This window comes from Salvelinus alpinus, chromosome 4 (genome assembly GCF_045679555.1).
Source record: "Salvelinus alpinus chromosome 4, SLU_Salpinus.1, whole genome shotgun sequence".
NCBI lineage: Eukaryota > Metazoa > Chordata > Actinopteri > Salmoniformes > Salmonidae > Salvelinus > Salvelinus alpinus.
In genome coordinates, this window is record NC_092089.1 from 46,231,268 (window position 1) to 46,255,921 (window position 24,654).

The window sequence follows — 24,654 nt, forward strand, 5'->3', positions numbered from 1 at the left end:
CAAGCCACTCTCTCTCACTCTCTCATACACACACACACACACACACACACACACACACACACACACACACACACACACACACACACACACACACACACACACACACACACACACACACACACACACACACACACACACACACACACACACACACACACACACACACACACACACACACACACACACATCACCTTGAACTGAAGGGTCAAAGACCATGTGTGCACTTTCTCTTGATTCTCTCTCGCTCTCTTTTTCTCTCTATTTTTCTCCCTGACTCAAACACACACATACATCATTAAGTGAGAGGTCAGAGTGTTTGTTTACACTCTATCTCTCACACTAACAGCAGGGGAGTATCAACATTTGCCGTGAGAGTTGGGGAGTCCCCCACTTTGTTTCTCACTGATTGGTTTAGACTATTGATGTTTCATGCCTCTGTACCCCATCATATCCAAACAGCTCGAGATAAACACACTGTCCACACTGAGTGACTACTACTCATGGCCAATGCACTACATGGAATTACCCATATGACTTGAGCCATCTGTCATAAGCGTTGTCTAAAATGGCCACTTGAATTCATATTGACTTGGTGTATCACCTGATTTCAGCCTGTTCTTTGGTAAAAGAGAATTGAGTTGTATTATGTTGTAGTCATAATGACAGATTATGCCATGGTGTTTGAAGTGAATATACTTTTGATAGTCTACTTAAACATCTAAAATGTTAGTCATGGTTATGACTGGTTATGACATCTGTAAGTCATGTTTTATTAACAGCATTAGGCAATACGTTCATAGAGTAGGATGTTAGCTGGTTCGCATAGGTCTTACAAGTGGTTGAGATCACAGCAACACAAGACGGAGAAATAACTGTGAACAACATATTTTTATTTCAATTCATGGATCCATATTTCCAAACAAAAATAGAGAGAAAAAAACATACTCTTATAGAAATATTCTGTGAACTAATTTATCAACAGACAGTCCTGTTCTCCAAGGTCCCAATGGCTTTCAAATCCCAATAATTGTTGCTGATACCCCAGTGCCACGTTAAAAAACAGACTGGTCGTCCAACAATCAGTGTTGCCTTGCAGCCGTCATCAATTGATGGTAACACAAACACATAATAATATCTATGCTAAATCACAGTAGATGACCATTGTAACTTTATTGGAGGTTTGGAGGTTAGTGATACAATGTCCTAGTATGCTGCTTGAATGACAATTGAATTGAGGTGGCCTCTACCCTACATGACAATGTCATGTGGAGGACATATTGCCTGTCATAACAGGTCACTTCAGATTATGGCACAGTCATAAAATAAATGCTCAGTGACAAAATCTTGTTCTAAGGCAAGTACAACTAGAGTTTTCAAATGCTTATTGATCCAGGCTCCATAACAATTTACATTTTTCACAAAAACATCAAATGTGATTGTGACATGAAACTAACAGGGATTAACTGGCATGTGTTATGTCATTCCTATGACAGCATTATGTAGATGTTATGAAGGGATACTTGTATGATATTCCGCTTTGAAACAGTGGCGGAAGTACACTGACCATTACCAGTTAGTGGCCCTGTAGTTTTGACCTCAAAATGGCGGCTGAGGAAGAATCTACCAGTGCTGTGTTTATGATGGGAGTAGGTCAAGTGTGAGTTCTGGATAGTTTCACATTGCAAGTGCCTATTTTTTTATATATTTTTTTGCACCTTCCCACACCCTCTGACATCAAATTATAGACAAAACAAAAGGTATTTTTGTCACCACTACCACAAAGACAATCCAAACAATTAATATCCATGTTCCACTTTGATACAGGCTGTTGATAGGTGTTTTGCCCTGGGTGAGGCGTGATTCTCTGTTTCCTACTGATAGTGGCATGTCTGTCCTGTCCTGTCTGTCCTGTCTCCCCACCCTGAACCTGAGCTAGTCTCAACATACCCCTTAACGTGGATGTCTATGAGTCAATGACTTACATATGGACACAATCATGAATTTCTCTCATTATAAACAGTGCTAATACACACACACACACGCACAATAAATGTCTTCTGAAAATTCCAAGGAAATTTGGCATTCATTTTTTAATGGCTTCTGGTTTATTAAAAAATAATTGGTTGATGAAGAACCTTTGGCCTGGCTCTCTCGGTCAAGCAGTTCTATCGGCAAAGGCCTTGCTCTAAATCGCCAGACGGTGGAGATTCTTGGACACGTTTCCTTTAGATGCAAGTACAGTGCCGACAATAGAGTGACTGCGTCGCCAGTAGCCGCAACCGCTTCGAGTCCAAGACTGACAAAATTGCCTTTAACGGCGTGAGTACTACAGAACTGCAGGAGAACGGCGAAAAAACCCTTCTGCCAGCCGGCACGTCTAGTGCCACCTCACAAACGTGGCGATGGCGAAGTAGGAGGGGCGATGGCAGCCACTAAGTCTCTCTGTTGGCTGTGGTCCCCTGGAGAAGAGGCGTGTGAATGGCTGGATTGGTGAATGGGGGGAGGGGTGTGGTGAGATAGTCAGGTGGTCGGTCTGCTTTTTGGCAGAATGGTGGTGGTCTTCCAGGGGATGGATGGAGGAGATAAACGGAGGGAGGGATTGAGGGATGGTCGATGAAGGCTGGATGAAGAGCTGAATACGCAGCAACTCGTCTTCCTCAGGGCCCGTTCTCGTTGTAGTGGAGGGAGATGGGGCGGTCGCGCTGCACGGGCATGTAGGGCCAGTTGTAGCTGGAGCCGGAGAGGAGCATGTCGCGCAGCAGCGTCTCGATGGGCGTCTTGCCCACCAGGCGTACGAAGAAGAGTTGCTCGATGACGGGCGAGGAGACGATGCGGAGGGAGGGCAGCCGCAGGAGCAGGCGGCCGAAGCGGTTGGGCTGGCTGGGGTACTGGTTCCTCACATACTCCTCCAGGGCACACTGGGACTTCTCCTGGATGCTCTCCACGTGGGCCACATCCGACAGGCCCATGGCATCTGAGAAGGGGAGGAGAAGGTTAGGCGTTGATGAGTTTCTGGTTCATTATGGTTTTGATGAGTTGACCTAACACTGAATTGCAATGTGAAATTGTGTCTAGCTACGTACATACATTAGAGCTGAAATGTCAGTATCCCTATGTAAATATGTCATTCAATCTGGTGGAATACAATTCCCTTTGCCTTCAGTTGTGGGTCGAGGTTTTGTCCATGCTCTCACACCTCCACTAGCACCGGTCCCTGGTGTGAGTCTCAGACCTCCCCTAGCACCGGTCCCTGGTGTGAGTACACACCTTCCCTAGCACCGGTCCCTGGTGTGAGTCTCACACCTCCCCTAGCACCGGTCCCTGGTGTGAGTTTCACACCTCCCCTAGCACCGGTCCCTGGTGTGAGTCTCACACCTCCCCTAGCATCAGTGTGTGTCTAGTTCCTGGTGTGAGTTTCACACCTCCCCTAGCACCGGTCCCTGGTGTGAGTCTCACACCTGCCCTAGCACCAGTCCCTGGTGTGAGTCTCACACCTTCCCTAGCACCGGTCCCTGGTGTGAGTCTCACACCTCTCTAGCACCGGTCCCTGGTGTGAGTCTCACACCTCCCCTAGCACCAGTCCCTGGTGTGAGTCTCACACCTTCCCTAGCACCGGTCCCTGGTGTGAGTCTCACACCACACAGAGAGTGTGTTGACTGTGTGTGATACTTTTCACACCCTTCGAGCTCTGTGGTTATGGGGTCAGAGATGGGCGAACTCAAAACAAAGTCCCATTTAGTGTACAGCACGGTACTGTACTGCACGTTCAGTACTACTGTGCCAGTGTTTCTGTCCCCAGTATGAACCTTGTTTAAAGGCTGCATCGAACAGTGAGGGTAATTTTCTCCCAAGTGCTTTACTCTAGTGTGCAGCAGAAGCACTGGGACAGGATCTTTTACCCGCCACCCAGCACGCTAGTCCCTTTGTCACAGTACCCTTTAATCGGCCCCCTGCGTAATCTTGGTCCTGCTGAGCTTCAGTTCCGCATAACAAAAGATTAATATGCCTCATATTTTTGTCACAGAGGGTCCCCCCAAGGGGAGTATAACTGCAAATTCTGACACATTTCCCACTTTGAGGGCAGGTGTGTAGTTTTTTAGCTATCTGCCATTTTAGGGTCTGTGTGAGGCATCAGTGGCTGGGAAAGCAAGGGCTGTCTGTGTGAGGCATCAGTGGCTGGGAAAGCAAGGGCTGTCTGTGTGAGGCATCAGTGGCTGGGAAAGCAAGGGCTGTCTGTGTGAGGCATCAGTGGCTGGGAAAGCAAGGGCTGTCTGTGTGACTGAACCCCCGCATGCAACTCCGACGCCTTCACAGGCATCCTTCACAGGCACCACTTCCCTTTGTCTGGCTCCCTAGGCACACACAGCCACACTCTGGGGATGAAGATGGTGGCAGTGGTAAGATGGGCGCTCTTTGATTCGGGGTGATGGAACTGGGATATAGGGTGGAATGTCTGTGGGCGGAGGTGAGAAAGGGTATTGAGAGTTTGTCTGTCCTTGTTAGCTCATGCAGGCAGGTCTCGATGGGGGGGCCTGGTCAACGACTGGTCTGTCTATCTCATTGTGTGTACGTGCATGTGTGTGTGTGTGCATGTGTGTTGGCTGGAGATGTGGGACGGATCACATGGATGCTCAGGGCTACAGGGGTTATGTAGGTCAGGGCCTGGGCTGTGGCGAATCCCCCTTGTCGCTGCAACCCACCATGAATAATTCAAGCACAGTGGTGGGGGCAGGGGTGAGAGGGCTGGGGTTTGGAGAGGAGGAAAGGGGAGGGGCTGCCTGACTGGTTTCAATAATAGATGGAAGCGTGAAGGAGAAGAGGGTGATGAAATAAATGAGAAGAGCGAAGGGGTTCTTCAGCCATCCAAATGGAAGACTGCGGGCCATAGCTAGGTACATGCAAAGTGATTCTGACAAGCTGTGTGATGGAGACGAGGAAAAGGGCGATCGACAGGAAACAAAAAGCAAGACCTCAGAGTTGGGTTCTCTCACATTCATACCCCCTGGGTCATAAACAATGAATCCTCAACACATCCCAATCCCAGATCTGACAGCATTCTGGGTGGTGTAGAATAACCATAACTACCTACTGTGCCTCATACAGTGGAAAAAGTGGTGTATCAAAGCAATAAGCAAACTATTGTTTTTATATTGCTATTTCACCAATATCTACGCTTCTTTATCTCATATAAGTAGTCTATCCATGGTAATATTCGTATGGTATTCATACATTATTGATACATTGTTTACAAAGGCATTGTTAACCACTTGGTTGTTAACCACATGCTGTACTGCAGACTCTATACGTCTACTAACTTATCTGGAGTGACCACTATTACCTATATGTGTAGTTCCGCACAAAATACAACACAAACTATCCTACAGATAGACATAAACAAAGACATATAGAAACAGAAACCACTAAAGTCAACGCCACTCACCGGAAGTGAAGAGCACGATGGATTTGAGGCAGGAGTACTCAGCTGTGTCCACCTGCAGAACCTTCAGTTTCTCCACCTGCTCCTGGAACACCCGGATGTGGTCCATGAACGCCACCACGCGCTCCGCAGACATGGGCGATGCGTGCAGGCCAGCCGCCGCCAGCAGGGGCGCCACGTGCAGCGGCATGGAGCACTGGGCCGCGTTCAGCACAAACAGCTCACTCCATGACATGCGCAGGAGCGCCACCTAGGGCACGGGAGGAATGATGGTAGAATTGGTTAGTTCAGAGTAGACAGAGGGTGGTTCTGGGAAACAAGGATAACAGTATTTATCTTCCTTATGCAGATGATTGAGTATGGCAAGTGTTAGTGATATGCTAGAACTTAATAAAGGCTGCTGACCCCACAATTGAACCTTTACATGACAAATGCAGACATAGACATATTTGTTCTGGGCAATATCTGTGTTGAGCATCTACAGCTCATCCATAAGGGACTACCCAAATAAAGTGACCACACCACATCTCTAAGCATTCATAATTTCTATTTTCTTGTCAGGCATAACAAAAGATTATAGTCAGGCATAAAAAAAAGATCTAGTCAGGCATAGTTTCTAGTCAGGAATCAGGGTGGTCCTCCTCACCTGGTCCATGAGCTGAAGGTCAGGAAAGAAGGGGATGTTCTTGGCCCACTCCACAGCGCTGAAGAGCAGCCGTGCGGCCAGCTCGCAGATGTTCTCGATGCCCATCAAATTGTTTCCCTGCATGCACTGGGAACCGTAGCGGGATGTGGGGTAGGGCTCTGCGCGCAGCAGCAGAGAGATGAATCCTGATAGGTAGGGCTGCCCATTGTAAGGGTCGCTGCCATTGGTCAGGTACTGACCCGGGCTAGACTGGGAGTTGGACATGCGGCCTCTCTGGACAGCTGAGGGAGAGAGAGAAAGAAAGAAAGGGTTAAGAGAATAAGGAGATATAGCATTTGAATTTTATGAGCAAAATACATTTTCCCTCTTTTGACATTTCATAGGTGAATACTCAAGTGCTAGAAGCTAATTGTTTGGCGTGGTGCAGGTACAGTAGGAGCTAACTTGGTTAGACTACTGCACCTTTCATTCATTCATGTGGCTGCACTCTATCCACCTATCCTAAGAGATTTTATTTCAATCCAGGCTGGCACAGTTACAGTAACATTTAGGACCGGAAGCTTCTCTGTCATCACGTCGTCATTACTGCATCCAGCACTAACCTGCTTGATTTAGTAGGCTGCAATTACGACCGTGTCATAAAACACCATCTAGAGGCACTCAAACGAGTCTGCTCTTTCTCAATGGGAACATATAGGGCCAAATCACACTGGGGCTAGCAGCTAAAAGACATGTCATGGCGGGTGCCTGGGGAGAGGAGGAAGGAGAGTGGAGGTTGGAGGTGGGGGGTGCAAAGTGTGGAGAAACGGGGGGTAATTTCTGCGGCTCTAAATGTGTCGGCACTCTGTCTCCTGAGCGGCAGACCCCGGTGCCGTGCATCAATGAGTAATGGCAACCAGCAGCCAGTAAAGACACTACGGTTCTTCACACCTCTGCCACCCCCCCCCCCCCCCCCCCCACCCCACCCCCCCACTGCCAAATGGCTCAGCCGAAGAGGAAGAGGGCACGCAGAGGCTAAGCACACATCCCCACCCCCGCCGAACTATGATGTGGCGGCTCAAAGCCCATTTGGAAAACACCTGTTCAGTCATCCCCGCTGTCTGACTAATAACTCCATCTACAGTTACAGAACGAGGGAGGGAGAGAGAAGGAGAGAGAGAGAGTACGAGAAAGGGAGGGGAGGGGAGGTAAGGGAAGCGAAGCGAAGCGAAGCGAAGCGAAGGGAGAAAGAGAAAGGTGATGAGGGAAGGTAGAGGTAGTGACAGAATGAGAGATAGAAAAGGGTAACAGAGAGAGGAGCAAGAGAAAAGAGTGTAGGAGAGAGGGGCGAGAGAGAGAGCGAGAGAGAGAGAGAGAGAGACGGGGGCTAGGGTTTAGAAAATACTTTGAAACTCAGCATCACCTGTCCTTCGACACAATAGCTGTGAAAATTGAATACACTACAGTGTATCAAAGACAGGTCAAATCACTCAAGAACATAGTAAGTCAATAGATACGTCCATAGAATTTCAAGACTGTTGACTGATTAGAAAAACGTTTGAGTTTGTGACCAAAAAATACTGGTCTCCCTTGAACTCAAGCAACTTCTGTCTCAGGGAAAGAATGTTGTCTCATTTTGCAAACAACAACGTAGCGTACAGAGACAGCATTGAACAATGGGCCATACCATGTCACTCACAAAAAAAAACTCCTGGTCGAACTCAAACCTGAACTTTTTTCTAGAGCACTGTTGTCCTTCATCAGAGATTAGTATGTTATAACTATCAGATTTTTTTTTTATTATCAATGCATCATAATGATTAATGCCATAATCCACCAGATGCCAAATCGACCACATCCACTTGTCTTCTGAAAGGCCTCTTTGAGGAGGTTGTGTGTGAATGCATGAGTCGAAATGACGCATCAAAAGCATCTCTATGTGAATGAGCAAGGGAAATGAATGAGACAGGGAGAGAAGGGCATAGACAGGGTAAAAGGGAGAGGGAGAAAGACAGTGAGTGGCATTGGATGAGAGAGAGAGAGAGAGAGAGAGAGAGAGAGAGAGAGAGAGAGAGAGAGAGAGAGAGAGAGAGAGAGATACGGCCGTTGAAAGAAGTGGACCAAAGTGCATTTCCTTTTTATTTAAAATGTCGCCAACAAAACAACAAACGAAAAAAACAACTGTGAAGCTTACGGGGCATTAGTGCCACAAACAAAGTTAATTACCCACACTGAAAGGAGGGAAAAGGGCTACCTAAGTATGATTCCCAATCAGAGACAATGATAGACAGCTGTCCCTGATTGAGAACCATACCCGGCCAAAACATAGAAATAAAGAAACATAGAAAACAAAACATAGAATGCCCACCCCAAATCACACCCTGACCAAACCAAATAGAAACATAAAAAGGCTCTCTAAGTTCAGGGCGTGACAGTACCTGAACGCAAAACCTGAACCTATAGGGGAGGGTCTGGGTGGGCATCTATCTGTGGTGGCGGCTCTGGTGCGGGACGTATCATCTGGATCAGCTGGATCATCACTGGAGGCTTCTTGCCATGGATCATCACTGGAGGCATCGTGCCATGGATCATCACTGGAGGCTTCGTGCCATGGATCATCACTGGAGGCTTCGTGCCATGGATCATCACTGGAGGCTTCTTGCCATCGATCATCACTGGATGCTTCGTGCCATGGATCATCACTGGAGACTTCTTGCCATGGATCATCACTGGAGGCTTTGTGCCATGGATCATCACTGGAGGCTTCTTGCCATGGATCATCACTGGAGGCTTTGTGCCATGGATCATCACTGGAGGCTTCGTGCCATGGATCATCACTGGAGGCTTCGTGCCATGGATCATCACTGGAGGCTTCTTACCATGGATCATCACTGGAGGCTTCGTGCCATGGATCATCAATGGAGGCTTCGTGCCATGGATCATCACTGGAGGCTTCGTGCCATGGATCATCACTGGAGGCTTCGTGCCATGGATCATCACTGGAGGCTTCGTGCCATGGATCATCACTGGAAGCTTCGTGCCATGGATCATCACTGGAGGCTTCTTGCCATCGATCATCACTGGATGCTTCGTGCCATGGATCATCACTGGAGGCTTCTTGCCATGGATCATCACTGGAGGCTTTGTGCCATGGATCATCACTGGAGGCTTCTTGCCATGGATCATCACTGGAGGCTTCTTGCCATGGATCATCACTGGAGTGAGGAGACGTATGGGCAGTCTGGAACGTGGAGCTGCCACAGGGCTCACCAGGCTGGGGAAACATACAGGAGGCCTGGTTCTGGCAGCAGGCACAGGACTCACCAGGCTGGGGAGACATACTGGAGGCTTGGTTCTTGGCGGAGGCACCGGATACACTGGGCCGTGGAGGCGCACTGGAGGTCTCGAGCGTAGAGCCTGCACAATCCGTCCTGGCTGGATGGTTATCTTCGCCCTGCACATGCGTGGTGCTGGCACAGGACGCATTGGGCTGTGCAGACGCACCGGAGACACCGTGCGCAGAGCCGGCGCAGGATATCCTGGGCCGAAGAGACGCACTGGAGACCAGGCACGCTGAGCCGGCACCATCCGTCCTGGCTGGATGCTCACCCTAGCCCGGCAGATGCGGGGAGCTGGGATGTAGCGCACCGGGCTGTGAACGCGCACTGGAGACACCGTGCGCTCCACCACATAACACGGTGCCTGACCAGTATCACGCTTCTTCCCACGGTAAGCACGAGGAGTTGGCTCAGGTCTCCAACCTGACTCAGACAATCTCCTCGTTTGCCTCTCGGGCTTCCGTGCTAGCCGTTTCCCCTCGTAACGCTGGGCCCCTTTACTCGCTGCCTCCGCCTTCCTCGATGCTTCCACCTGCTCCCACGGCAGGCGATCCTTTCCAGCCAGGATCTCCTCCCATGTCCAGGATCCTTTGCCGTCCAGGATGTCCTCCCATGTCCCATGAAAACGCTGCTCCCCCTTACCACGCTGTTTGGTCCTTTGGTGGTGTGTAGTTCTGTCACGGCCGTTGAAAGTAGTGGACAAAAGTGCAGCGTGGTAAGCGTACATTTCCTTTTTATTTAAAATGTCGCCAACAAAACAACAAACGAAAGAAACAACCGTGAAGCTTACGGGGCATTAGTGCCACAAACAAAGTTAACTATCCACACTGAAAGGAGGGAAAAGGGATACCTAAGTATGATTCCCAATCAGAGACAACGATAGACAGCAGTTCCTGATTGAGAACCATACCCGGCCAAAACATAGAAATAAAGAAACATAGACACCCTGACCAAACCAAATAGAGACATAAAAAGGCTCTCTAAGGTCAGGGCGTGACAGAGAGAGAGAGAGAGAGAGAGAGAGAGAGAGAGAGAGAGAGAGAGAGAGAGAGAGAGAGAGAGAGAGAGGGAGAGAGAGAGAGAGGGAGAGAGAGAGAGGGAGAGGGAGAGAGAGAGAGAGGGAGAGAGAGAGAGAGAGAGAGGATGTAGGGACAGATTTGAATGCCTGCCATAATCGATTTACGATTTCTAATTGGTCGGCGGTGACCTAGTGTGGTTGGAAAGACTGGCAAACAGTGGGCCCAAACAACTAAAGAGCCTAAAACCCCAAACAGAAAGACCATGGCACTACATCTAACATCATGGTACATAAATAAGGCAGACGGGAGAAAAGGGCACGAAACATGTATCATGGGCGATTTCAGCCGTGACTTTTAAAAAACACCACCACAGCGAGTCACGGAGAGTGTGTGACGGTGGAGTTAAGCACGCCTCATCTTACCAAGGCTGTCCTTATTTGGCCTTTAGTCACTGCTAGAAGTACAAGACAGTTGAGCAAACTATTGTAGGTAAATACAATTAAGGACTATCTGCTACTGTAAAAGGTCATAGTCAGTGGCTATGTACTAGAAGCATGACAGATTTGGCACAGCCTCATTGTCAACTGAGATAAGTGGTATAATGGTTTTCATGTAGTCCCTTAAAAGTCTGCTAACAAAAAACACAACATACTGTAACATTCAAAACACAGATACACACAAAAATAGTGTACCGATTTTCGTCGTCGGATGAAGAGTAGTCGGACCAAAGCGCAGCGTGGTAAGTGTTCATGTTATATATTTATTAAAACAGAACACTAAACAAAAATAACAAAGAGAATGAACGAAAATGAAACAGTCCTGTAAGGTGAAGACACACAAAACAGAAACAACTACCCACAAACACCAGGTGGGAAAAGGCTACCTAAGTATGGTTCTCAATCAGAGACAACAATAGACAGCTGCCTCTGATTGAGAACCACACCCGGCCAAACACATAGAAATATAAAACATAGAACAAAAACATAGAATGCCCACCCCAACTCACGCCCTGACTAAACCAAAATAGAGACATAAAAAAGAAAGTAAGGTCAGGGCGTGACAAATAGCTTCTTTTTTTACAGTAAAGCAGTATGTATTGTGTAAGCCCGCTCAGAGAGGAGTGTCTGATGAGTGGGTGACATTCATGTGTTATTCCTGTGCTTCTCACAGATTCCTTTAGCTTGGGTTGAACTCTGAACTCTGGGGTCACTGCTCTCACTCTGCACACAAGGGTAACAGCGAAGCACCAACCCCCGGGCAAAAAGTCAAACCATTTACCCTTAGTCAAATACAAATACACAGAGGAAAGGGGGACAAGGCTGTGAGAAAGATGTGGAGAGAAAGAGAGGAAGAAAGGGTGAGAAGAAAGGAGAGAAAAAGAGGTTGAGAAAGAAGATGAAGGTGAGTGTAAGGGGAGAGAATTGAGAAATAGGGGGATGAAGTGAAATAAACCAGTGGTTCCCAAACTGTCGGGCGCGCCCCCAAAGGGTCGGAGAGGGAGGACGCGGGGTCCCCCCACAAAAATAAATAAATGAAGGAACTCAGTCCGGCTTTAAACATACTCTTGAAAGTTGTAATAGTAGAATGCACAAGGTGCAATTTCAAAATTGGGTAGTGCATCATCAGTTCCTCTTGACATGTTAGTCATTGCATACCTTAGAGACCTATAAATATCACATGAATACACATTAGACATGACAAAATGCGTAGAATTGCAGGAAATAAGCTTTAAACATACAAAATTCTCTCCACCAACAAGAGGGCTGTGAACAGTCTGTGTCATGAACAGTGCTTGTGCCCATAGAAATAGACGTGGCGTGTTGCGTGCGGGGGCGGCACGGGATATTCCTCAATGCCGGAAGGGGGGGACCATAGTAAAAAAGTTTGGGAACCCTTGAAAGAGACAATGGGATCGAGGAAGAGGGAGGGAGACACAGAGTGAAGTATGACATTGTATGGAAAGGGAGAGGCAACGGGTAAAGAGACAGGGAAAAAGAGAGATTCAGACAGACGGGGATGGAGAGAGCTCCCGGTGAGGACGCTCAGATGCATTAGCTGCAAACGTAGCCCCTTTAATATCCACCCAGTCACGTTGGCGCTGCTTTGATGAAGCAGATGTGAATTAATAACAGAAATGCACCCTGCACGAAGGAGTGGTCTGGTTTTCTATCTATTCGATCACACAACAAGCTATGCTATAAAAGCGACTCAATCATTTTCATTACATTGAGCTTAAAACTCAATGGCTGTTTCTCACGAAAATTGGTGTAAAGTCACCTGGACTCAGAAACAATACTTCAAAATGTAACAATGGACATGGATAACGCTAGACTTAATGTAAAGCCTAGCCTTTCATATTGTAGCAATAGGCTAACCTGGCTATTGTACAGACAAGAGAGAAAATTAGAGACTCAACAAAGAAATATGACAATATGACAAGCAATGTATCGTGAACTGTAGTCTATTCACCTTGAGGTGTCAAACGAAGCCCATCTCTGCAGAGTGAGCTCTATTCCTCCACACACAGCCCCCTCCTCTAAAATATTAAATCCTAGCCTTGGGGATATCAGAATGGGAAACGACTAGTGCCTCAGCTCTATGGTCTCTTCGTGGCCTATCACTTCAATGGAGGCTGCTTTCTGGCAGTGAATAATGGCAAGGCCTCTGTCAATATGGAAGCCATGGTGCTGGAACCTCACAGACAGCTTGGACTGGGGAGAGTGAATTAGCCTAGTAGCTTTACGTAAAGATACCTATTCTAACATGTCAATAAACTATGACAGTATTGTAATAGGGAAATGTTTTAGCGGGCCAGAGTTTAGGGGGCAAACTAGTTTCGGTTTTTGATTGCCTGCTCATACAAACTGGACAATGTGTATGGATTAGTCAATAAAGGCAGTCAGTTAGCGAGCCGTGGTACTTACTCAATAGAGTCAACCTCACATTTGGACCTTGAACATGTCCATTATTAATGTTTAGTTTCTGGTTCCCGTTGACCTACAGTATATCCGTCTCTGTGTTTGGTTGGTGTGAACCAAGGGTCACCAACCGTACCAATCCTATGTATGAGTAACTGAATTTCAATATACAGGACTTTCCCTGTGTTATTTACCATTGAGGGACACACACTAGGAGTCACAATTGAGATAATCTGTCTTTGAATGTTCTGTCTATGAACAGTCATAACTATGTACTTACTATGAACAATCTAAAGCAGGGGTCTCTAGCAGGTCAGCCCAACTTTGAGTAAATTGCCGAACAATTCTGCAAGTACATGCAATTTTCACGTGTTCCACGGCAAACTGTCATAAACAAATCTCAGAAGTATCAGACACCACAAGCTCCCAGCTACTATTTATTGACATTATCACACCCCTAGTTAGTCACTATTGGCTTAAAAAGCCAAACCTAACACTATCTGCCAATTAATGTCCAGCAATATTGCTCCTGTCTGTCTATGTGGTGCGTTTGTCAACCACTCAGTGTGTAGCCAGCTGATGTGATAACCGTCTTGTGGGTTGACAGAAATACTTCCCCCCAATCAAATCAAATCAAATGTTATTTGCCACATGCGCCCGAATACAACAAGTGTAGACTTTACCGTGAAATGCTTACTTACAAGCCCTTAACCAACAGTGCAATTCAAGAAGAAAATATTTACCAAGAAGGCTAAAATAAAAAAGTTATAATAAAAAGTAACACAATAAGAATAAGAATAACGAGGCTATATACAGGAGGCACCGGTACCGAGTCAGTGTACAGGGGTACAGGTTAGTTGAGGTAATCTGTACATGCATACATAACAGACAAACAGCGAGTAGCAGCAGTGTACAAGGGGGAGGGAGATGTCAATGTAAATTGTCCGGTGACGATTTTAATGAATTGTTCAGCAGTCTAATGGCTCGGGGGTAGAAGCTGTTGAGGAGCCTTTTGGTCCTAGACTTGGCGCTCCGGTATAGCTTGCCGTGCGGTAGCAGAGAAAACAGTCTGTAACTTGGGTGACTGGAGTCTCTGACAATTTTATGGGCTTTCCTCTGACACCGCCTATTATATAGGTCCTGGATGGCAGGAAGCTTGGCCCCAGTGATGTACTGGGCCGTTTGCACTACCCTCTGTAGTGCCTTACGGTCAGATGCCGAGCAGTTGCCATAACAGGAGGTGATGCAACCGGTCAGGATGACCTCAATGGTGCAGCTGTAGAACCTTTTGAGGATCTGTGGGCCCATGCCAAATCTTTTCAGTCTCCTGAGAGGGAAAAGGTTTTGTCGTGCCCTCTTCACGACTGTCTTGGTATGTTTGGACCATGATAGTTCGTTGGTGATGTGGACACCAAGGAACTTGAAACTCTCGACCCGCTCCACTACAGCCCCGTCGACGTTAATGGGGGCCTGTTCGGCCCGCCTTTTCCTGTAGTCCACAATCAGCTACTTAGTCTTGCTCACATTGAGGGAGAGGTTGTTGTCTTGTCACCACACTGCCAGTTCTCTGATCTCCTCCCTATAGGCCTTCTCATCATTGTCGGTGATCAGGCCTACCACTGTTGTGTCAAAGTTAATGATAGTGTTGGAGTTGTGTTTGGCCACGCAGTCGTGGGTGAAAAGGGAATACAGGAGGGGACTAAGTGCACACCCCTGAGGGGCCCCAGTGTTAAGGATCAGCGTGGCAGACGTGTTGTTGCCTACTCTTACCACCTGGGGAGGCCCGTCAGGAAGTCCAGGATCCAGTTGCCGAGGGAGGTGTTTAGTCCCAGAGTCCTTAGCTTAGTGATGAGCTTCGTGGGCACTATGGTGTTGAATGCTGAGCTGTAGTCGATGAACAGCATTCTTACATAGGTGTTCCTTTTGTCCAGGTGAGAAAGGGCGGTGTGGAGTGCGATTGAGATTGCGTCATCTGTGGATCTGTTGGGATGGTATGCGAATTGGAGTGGGTCTAGGGTGTCCGGGAGAATGCTGTTGATGTGAGCCATGACCAGCCTTTCAAAGCACTTCATGGCTACCAACGTGAGTGCCTCGGGGCGGTAATCATTTAGGCAGGTTATCTTTGCTTTCTTGTGCACAGGGACTATGGTGGTCTGCTTGAAACATGTAGGTATTACAGACTTGGTCAGGGAGAGGTTGAAAATGTCATTGAAGACACTTGATAGTTAGTCCGCGCATGCTTTGAGTACACGTCCTGGTAATCCATCTGGCCCAGTGGCTTTGTGAATGTTGACCTGTTTAAAGGTTTTGTTCACATCGGCTACCGACAGCGTTATCACATATTCATCCAGAACAGCTGGTGCTCTCGTGCATGCTTCAGTGTTGCTTGCCTCGAAGCGAGCATAAAAGGCATTTAGCTCATCTGGTAGGCTCGCGTCACTGGGCAACTTGCGTCTGGGTTTCCCTTTGTAGTCCGTAATAGTTTTCCAGCCCTGCCACATCCGTCGAGCATCAGAGCCGGTGTAGTAGGATTCAATCTTAATCCTGTATTGACGCTTTGCTTGTTTGATGGTTCGTCTAAGGGCAGAGCGGGATTTCTTATAAGCGTCCGGATTAGTCTCCCGCTCCATGAAAGCGTCAGCTCTAGCCTTTAGCTCGATGCGGATGTTGCTTGTAATCCATGGCTTCTGGTTGGGATACAGTTCAAGTCGGAAGTTTACATACACTTAGGTTGGAGTCATTAAAACTCCATTAAAACTAGTTTTCAACCACTCCACACATTTCTTGTTAACAAACTATAGTTTTGGCAAGTCGGTTAGGACATCTACTTTGTGCATGACACAAGGAATTTTCCCAACAGTTGTTTACAGACAGATTATTTCACTTACAATTCACAGTATCACTATTCCGTTGGGTCAGAAGTTTACATACACTAAGTTGACTGTGCCTTTAAACAGCTTGGAAAATTCAAAAAAATGATGTCATAGCTTTAGAAGCTTCTAATAGGCTAATTGACATCATTTAAGTCAATTGGAGGTGTACCTGTGGATGTATTTCAAGGCCTACCTTCAAACTCAGTGCTTCTTTGCTTGACATCATGGGAAAATCAAAAGAAATCAGCCAAAACCTCAGAAAAAAAATTGTAGACCTCCACAAGTCCGGTTCATCCTTGGCAGCAATTTCCAAACGCCTGAAGGTACCACATTCATCTGTACAAACAATAGTACGCAAGTATAAACACCATGGGACCACGCAGCCGTCATACCGCTCAGGAAGGAGATGCATTCTGTCTCGTAGAGATGGACGTACTTTTGTGCGAAAAGTGCAAATCAATCTCAGAACAACAGCAAAGGACCTTGTAAAGATGCTGGAGGAAACAGGTACAAAATAATCTATATCCACAGTAATACGAGTCCTATATCGACATAACCTGAAAGGCCCCTCAGCAAGGAAGAAGCCACTGCTCCAAAACCGCCATAAAAAAGCCAGACTACGTTTTACAACTGCACATGGGGACAAAGATCGTACTTTTTGGAGAAATGTCCTCTGTTCTGATGAAACACAAATAGAACTGTTTGGCCATAATGACCATCGTTATTTTTTTGGGAAAAACGGGTGGTCTAGGATTTTTTCCCCCCTGGTTGCACATGTGACATGTTGGTAAAAATTTGGTTAAACTGATTTAAGTTTGCCTGCATTAAAGTCCCCGGCCACTAGGAGCGCCGCTTCTGGGTGAGCATTTTCTTATTTTCTTATGGCCTTATAGAGTTGGTTGAGAGCGGTCTTCGTGCCAGCTTCACTTTGTGGTGGCAAATAGACGGCTACAAACAAATACAGATGAGAACTTTCTTGGTAGATAGTGTGGTCAACATCTTATCATAAGGTACTTTACCTCAGGCGAGCAATAGCTCGGGACTTTTTTAATATTAGACATCGCACACCGGCAGTTATTGACAAAAAGACACACACCCCTACCCCTCGTCTTACCAGAGGTAGCGTCTCTGTTGTGCCGGTGCATGGAAAATCCTGCCAGCTCTATATTGTCCGTTTTACTTCGCTCAGCCACGTCTCGGTGAAACATAAGATGTTACCGTTTTTAATGTCCCGTTGGTAGGATAATCTTAATAGTAGGGCATCAATTTTATTTTCTAAAGATTGCACGTTAGCAAGGAGAATGGAAGGCATTGCGAGTTTACTCGCTCGCCTCCAGCTTCTCAGAAGGATCCCCGATCTGCGTCCCCTTTTCCGGGCATCTTTTCTTCACGCAAAAGGGGTGGGTCTGGGCCTGTTCCAGTGAAATCAGGATATCCTTCTCGTCGGACTCGTTAAAGTAAAATGTTTCTTCCAGTCCGCGGTGAGTAATCGCTTTTCTGATGTCCAGAAGATATTTTCGGTCATAAGAGACAGTAGCAGCAACATTATGATCACAATAAGTATTAAATAAGTTACACAAAACGCTAAAAAATTACAAAATTGCACAATTGGTTGAGAGAATGTAAAACGTCAGCCATGTTCTTCGGTGCCATCTTCATACAATCCTTCTCAATTAAATGTTAACTGCAAAGTAGGCATACCTGGCAGAAGTATATCACGAGTAAGTATATCATTTGTATCTATTATTTGAAAACTTTGCCATTAAATGAGCATTTGCAGTACAGAACCATCACTAGACCAGCACATTCAACGGCACAATCCTCACTTGCTAGATGTGCAATTAAAGGGACAGATGCACAACTAAAGGGGATATACACCACAAAAAATGAATTTGTTAGTTTTATTCCAAACTTTAAAAAATGTGTATTCTGATTTGATTTAAGCTTTGACATGGACTCAGAACATCCAATTTTGTTGTTTCTCTAAGAATAATTGCAATTTTGAGAGTGAAAAAAACTGAAAATATAAAATCAGTTGGGAAAATATAAAATAGAATTTGGAAGAAAAATTCTATAGGACCCCCCTTGTTTATTAACCATTATTTTACCAGGTATATTGACAGAAAACATAGCTAGAAAAAAAATTGTAGCTCGTGACATGTTTCATTTTTTAAAAGTAGCTCCCATGCTAGAAAAGTTTGGAGACTTCTGATCTAGAGTGTGTACTCTAATGGACAGTGTGCCTGCCCATGCCAATCTCTGGGTGCATGTCACCATGTGAGTTCATATTTGTGACCATGTCACTATGTGTGGTAGCTGGTAGGGAATGTATTGTATGCATAAGAAGGCTGCTAGTTGTGAATGTAAAATTGTCTATGTGTCAAGTATACAGTGTGTTCTTCGAACGTGTGAATTTGACAAACATCACAGTCTATATTGGTCTTTTTTGGTCTCCCTAAGGTCAGAGGAGTACATACGGAACATTCAGACAGCAGAACATGATATGCACTTCACTCCCAACTAGCCCAAGGAACTGTCAGCCAGTTGCACAGATTCACTGTCTCTCTCTTCCTCACTCCTTCCTCATCCCTTAAACCAGTGTTCTACTCTAAGCAGTAATGTCATTGAGAAACATGGAGAGTAGAGATGCCAGAGGTGCCAAACAGGTAGAGCAGCAAAGAGGTAAACATGACCTTTTACATAACTGTTTAGTATAAATCAACCTTTAACACGAGATATTAGATATGTATGTGGGCTGAAATAGAGTGACCTCTCAGTCAAGTTACATACTAAGGGTCACCCTACAGATCAGCTGGACTGTCCAAATAACACTCCTGAATTAGCCACGTACAACACCAGCGAATGTGAAACTTGTCTTAAATAATGCCGATGTGTGTGTGGTATATTTTGGAGCCAGTTACTGCATGGATTGGATCAATTACTCACTCACTTTTTGTACCTTACTAAAAAGCCATGTTTAACAGAATTTCGCCACTAGGGAGTGGTGCATTTTTGGAGAGAGAGGGCAGATGCGGGGCACCAACTTGGTCAACAAGAAAGGTCCACCTAACCACAAACATAACCTGTCAGGTTTGTTTTTATATGCTTTGTTGCTGATATTCTGCTCTATTTGTTTATTTTCACTGGTATAGGCCTCCTACACCATCAATACGTTACTTTTAACAATGTTACCAACAGTAGAAGGGCGTGGGTAAAATCACTGGGGAAGCCAGAAAAAAAGCCATATTACAACCTATGGGTGAGGATAATTGCGTCGTTTGCTCTATAACCTATAATCTGTCCAGTGAAGTCCACAAAGCATTTAGCATGTAACAAACAGTTACATGACCTACAGTATGGTCAAGCAAGCTAATGTTTCTGACATTTTTGGACGACTAAACAACTATTGATTTAGAACCACGAAGAGTTATCGCAAGCCAAAAGAAAACAGGAGCTACTTCCACTATTCCAGCACCATTTCAACTTCAACATTTCAACACCATCAATCACCTATGCTTAGTCTAATTCAGTGACAACTAAAAGATACAAAAAACGATTTAGTCCAATCATCATAAGCTAAATATGATGTGGCTGTCCATGGTTCCGATTCTGTGTGTGTGTGTGTGCACGTGCGTGCAAGTAGAAAAAACATGTTGATTCAGCCTACTTGTAGAGAAAGGCCATTGCCATCCTCCTCTCTTTCATGTTGACAAAACAGTCTATCACTCTGTCATACAGTACATGCTTTTATTTATTGTTGTCCTAGGCTACCTGGCTAAAATGTTTGTGTGACAAAACTGCACATTTTAGAGTGGCCTTTTATTGTCCCTGCACAAGGTGCACCTGTGTCATGCTGTTTAATCAGCTTCTTGATATGCCAAACCTGTCAGGTGGATGGATTATCTTGGCAAAGGAGGATTTGCTCATTAACAGGGATGTAAACAAATTTGTGCCATTTTGTTTGAGAAATAAGCTTTTTGTGCGTGTGGAAAATTTCTGGGATCTTTTATTTCAGCTCATGAAACATGGGGCCAACACTTTATATTCTTGTTCAGTGTATCTTTTTTCTTGGACAATTTTTTGGGGATGCCTGGCTTCCCTTGGCATTCATGAATACACGCCACTGGTTACCAATCCATGTGTCGAGAATAGCGTGATATTTAGATGATTATTTTGTGCATGGCTTGCATAACACAAGTAGGCAATAACTTGTAGTGCTTTCTTTATATTTGGGGAAATTAAAGAAGATATTTCTGATGACTGTTAAAGACGTGATAGTCCTCTGCTTTAACCCAAGAGCAAACACTCGTTTTTGAATAACTATCACAAAGTTAATTATTGATAGTTTCAACAATCAATTTGAGATGATTTCAAATCCATATTCTGGGCAGGAATGTACATTTGTGTATTTCCAAAATGTTCCAAAATTCACAGGGATTATAACTCAGAAAGCCCAATAGCCTCCTCTCATCAGCCGACCCAGGTGCATTATGTAAAAGAAACATGACTTATGTATGACCTATGAGGAAGACGAAAAGTAGCTTTGGGGGTGTAGTCTTACTGCTTTCTCGCTGCTACCAGTAAGTTTTTAATGTGATTGCAATGCTGCATTTAAATGTGTGCAATTGGTGCTTCGAGTATTAATTTTCCCCACCATTAGTCTACCTCTGAACTTTTCAGGGCAAATTGTTAGCAGGACTTTATCTTAGGCCCTATTGCCGAGTTAGAAACTAGACTATTTCACACCAAATAATGCCTCTAATATTTTGGTTATTATAATCTGACTAAAAAGTAAATTTGATTTTCTTTTGCTGTTTGAAAATTATTGGTAGGCCTAAAGAAAACATTTAAATATGTTGTATTTACTACCTGACAAAGGTTGCCGTTTAAAAGCATTGTTAACACTTGGTTGTAGTACAACACAAGTCTGCATAACATTTCAATTATAATGATTGATTGAATGTCAATTAGAAAAGGCCTGCGTTAACTACGTCGGCATCTTCAATTTAAAACCAACACTTTTAATATTTTACAGAAGTGCGATTTTTTAAATTGTCCTCAAATGCACTGACACTTACGAAGACAGGTCTCTAGGCCTATAATCCACGATGAGGATGAGTCTGTTTTGCGTATGATTGACCTGTACCAATTTAATCAACACTTGAAATAATTGAGATTTTTTAAATCGTGTTTATGCTGAATAATAGTCTAGACCATATAATAGTAACATGGCAAAACAGTAGTTAATATATAATGTAGCCAAATAATGGTCTGATAACATATTGAGTGTGTTTATGTAGATGAAAGGTCAACAGACTGCGGTGCGTCAGGATATTTCCTCGGGTTCATTCAATCAGAAAGGGCCATGGCCGACTAAATTTACCCTGGAGTGATTTACATGAACTATGTACAGCGTACACACTAGCACACTAACGAGATCCATTGAAGGATCATTTTAGGCGATAGGACAGGTATTTCCACCTGAAATGCATTGTATAGTTCCTTATGACAGAGGCTACTCTATTCAAGACCTCGTTTGTAATAGGCCTGCCTGCTAGATACACTCACACACTGGAAGTTAAACACAGCGTGCTTCATGCACAGAGCGCGCGTCTTCTGTTGACTACAGTTTGTGTGTCTTCTGTCGACTACAGTTTGTGTCACTGTTTGCACTGTTTATGGTCATATCATATGAACCTTTTGGAGTATCCACAACAGCTTGCGTGACCAGGTTTATCAATAATTACAGTATATAATTTGCGATCAAATCTATTCCAATAAGCTAACAAGGTTGACTCCAGAGTAGGCTACACTGCACAGCGATGCATGTATTTATGTTTATAGAAGTGTATTGTTGGTGGATAACGCATAAAACACAGAGTACAACGACGTCCAGCATGGAGACATGCATGTGCAAAGCTTTTGTGAGGATTTCGAGTGTCTGGTTCGCGTGTTATAATTAACACAACTCGTCTGATTGAACATGACGCAGCAAGGTCCTAGCTGACTGATTAAAAGTGAAACGCAGTGCTTTGCGAACACGTTGCCACTGTTCATCTTTCGCACTAATTGACCCGTTCTTAAACATGCACAATACAATATATGTAGCGGGCCCTCTTGTAGCGAATAGGGTGTCGGGGAGCAAACACCAGAATTAATGGGGAGACAAAGGAAGCCCTTTTCCGAGGGGAGAAAAATAATTGCATACTATGGATTGAATAGGAAATACAAGGGTAGACGATCTGAAACAACAAGCATTGCGTTACAGCAGACTACAAATGCCTTTTAGGAGAACTATGACTGATAGAAGCAGGAAATCTATAAGACACGGATATCCATCGTTAAAGCACTTACGTTATATGGTTTCAACTTTACGCACCGATATTCTTGACACCAAACGTCCGCCAAAAACCAATTTGAACATTTTATTAGTTTACATTACATTTACATAAAGGCTACAGTCTTCACCGAATCTAAAATCCTGTCTTACCTTCTCTTCTCATGCCGACTTTGAGGCACTTCTTCAGTCGGCAGTACTGGCACTGGTTTCGATGATGTTGGTCGATGGGACAGTCCCGGTTCCCCCGGCATGTGTAACTGAGGTTCCGTCGCACCGAACGCTTGAAGAAGCTTTTACAGCCCTCGCAGGTGAATTGGCCGTAATGCTTGCCACTGGACTTATCCCCGCACACCATGCAGTCCACGTTGGGGATCTTGTCCCCGGAAAGTGCATCGTTCCCCGGGGTGGAACCAGAGGGGGTTCCCGGTGTTCCGCCAGGCTCCTGACTGCAAATCTGGAGCTGGGACCCGGGATCCGCCGAAATGTTCTCTTGCCACTGGTTTACTACCATTGCCATGCTATCCTAAAACACTTTGGTTGAACAATAGATACAAGTCCAACTCCGTAGCGCGGGGAGGAGATAAGAATCCGTTCTGACGTCTTGGGAAAACAAGGCAGGGCGAAAAGGCGCTTCCCACTTCCTCCAAAAAGTATTTAATATATTCTCAAATAGATTTTCTTAATTAGTTAATCAAATGTCCCTGTCGTAAACGTATCTTCTGTAAACTTCTATCAAAGTTTACGAAGACAGCACGGTATCAACATGACTATTGCGTAAGAATGGAGCCTACTGCCAGTGTTCTCCTCTCCGCAGACATCCATAAACACGCTCTCTCAAAAACTTAAGAGTCTATTTGAAAACTCGACCAACAATACAGCATGTACAGAATGGAGAAGTGGTCGTTAAAATGTCATGTTCATGAATATCGACTGCCTCGAATCTTATTCTGCTTAATATTCGAACTGAACTAAATCAACATCTTCTCTCAATCACAAAAACACAATACTGACCATAGTTCTACGCAATTATGTGATCGGAGTTGTCTTGTGAACTCATACGGACGTGCAATACCAAAAGAAAAGTTGCTTTCGTCCGTCTAAGGTTGTGCGCCACGATGAGGTCTGAATAGAAATGTCGATAAACCATGGATGGAGTGCTCTGTGGTAGATGCAGTATGTTTACAAGCAGATATATTTGCCAATCGTGTACTTCACCCGTCGGCAGCCTGTCCCATCTCTGAGAATCATAGTTAGAATTTGGTGAAAGTGACACTAAACAGCCGTGCTTGTAGCCCCCCCCCCCCCCCCCCCCCACCCCATATAAGGCCAAAACTACCATATAAGGCATGACCCCTCCTCTCGTTGAGAACGGTTTTACGCATGAACGGGCAGATTCAATTGGCAAGAGGAGAATAAAGAAGTAAGGCACTCTCCAATTGGGCAGCCGCCGATTAGATATACAGTATGTTCTGGTTGATAGAGTGGCTGTGTTATTACTGTATAGCAGAGAGTAGATGTATATACAAATCAATGTAGACATAGATCTTGATTTAAAATATATATAATAACACAAAACTGTTAGGCCTCACTCAAAGGGAAAAATGTATTTATCAAAGTAATAGGCTTATGTCAAATACGTCCCCAAACATCAGTCTTTATAAACTTTTCCACTCTAATTTCGCGTTTATTTTCATTGTTTATTTGATGGCTATTGAACTCAATCATCCCCACCTTAATTTTTACTTTTCTAAAAATGTTTGAATTACTTTTATATCCTACTGATACCACAATGCACTCTTTCTGAATGTTTAATGTTACGCCCACGTTCTGAATGCTATACAGTTTTCACAGTAAGATGATCGATTGTGCCAAACCAAGGTGACAAACTTCTCACCAAGAGACACATATGGAGTGTTGATTTTGTCAGTTTGTTGTGCAGCTAAACTTGCCATCTGGATATCAATGCACAAAAGGCCATAGCAGTAATGAACGATGACTACTGTGTTTTTCCTCTAATGGGGTTTTCAAGTTGAAAACAGTAGGGACCTAATTCTTTTTCCAGAGAGGTCCTGATCTGTCATAGTAATAAGACCATTGTAGATGA

General features: G+C 44.9%; 1 protein-coding gene across 1 annotated transcript; it reads right to left on the reverse strand.

The window, feature by feature from the left end:
- Positions 1–869: 869 nt before the first annotated feature.
- On the reverse strand, positions 870–23,789 carry LOC139573738 (nuclear receptor subfamily 2 group F member 5). The gene is made up of 4 exons (XM_071397538.1): positions 22,701–23,789; positions 6,084–6,364; positions 5,441–5,687; positions 870–2,974 (listed from the first exon to the last, which is right to left on the reverse strand). Exons 1-4 carry the CDS (start codon positions 23,065–23,067, stop codon positions 2,658–2,660), a joined length of 1,212 nt encoding a protein of 403 aa, XP_071253639.1. The 5' UTR covers positions 23,068–23,789; the 3' UTR covers positions 870–2,657.
- Positions 23,790–24,654: the final 865 nt, after the last annotated feature.

Excerpts from the sequence above, each read along its gene's own strand:
- LOC139573738 (XM_071397538.1), bottom strand. The coding sequence starts at position 23,067 with ATGGCAATGGTAGTAAACCAGTGGCAAGAGAACATTTCGGCGGATCCC. Across the intron at positions 5,688-6,083 it reads ACCTTCAGCTCATGGACCAG|GTGGCGCTCCTGCGCATGTC; the intron begins GTGAGGAGGACC and ends CCCGTGCCCTAG. Across the intron at positions 2,975-5,440 it reads CATCGTGCTCTTCACTTCCG|ATGCCATGGGCCTGTCGGAT; the intron begins GTGAGTGGCGTT and ends TCCCCTTCTCAG.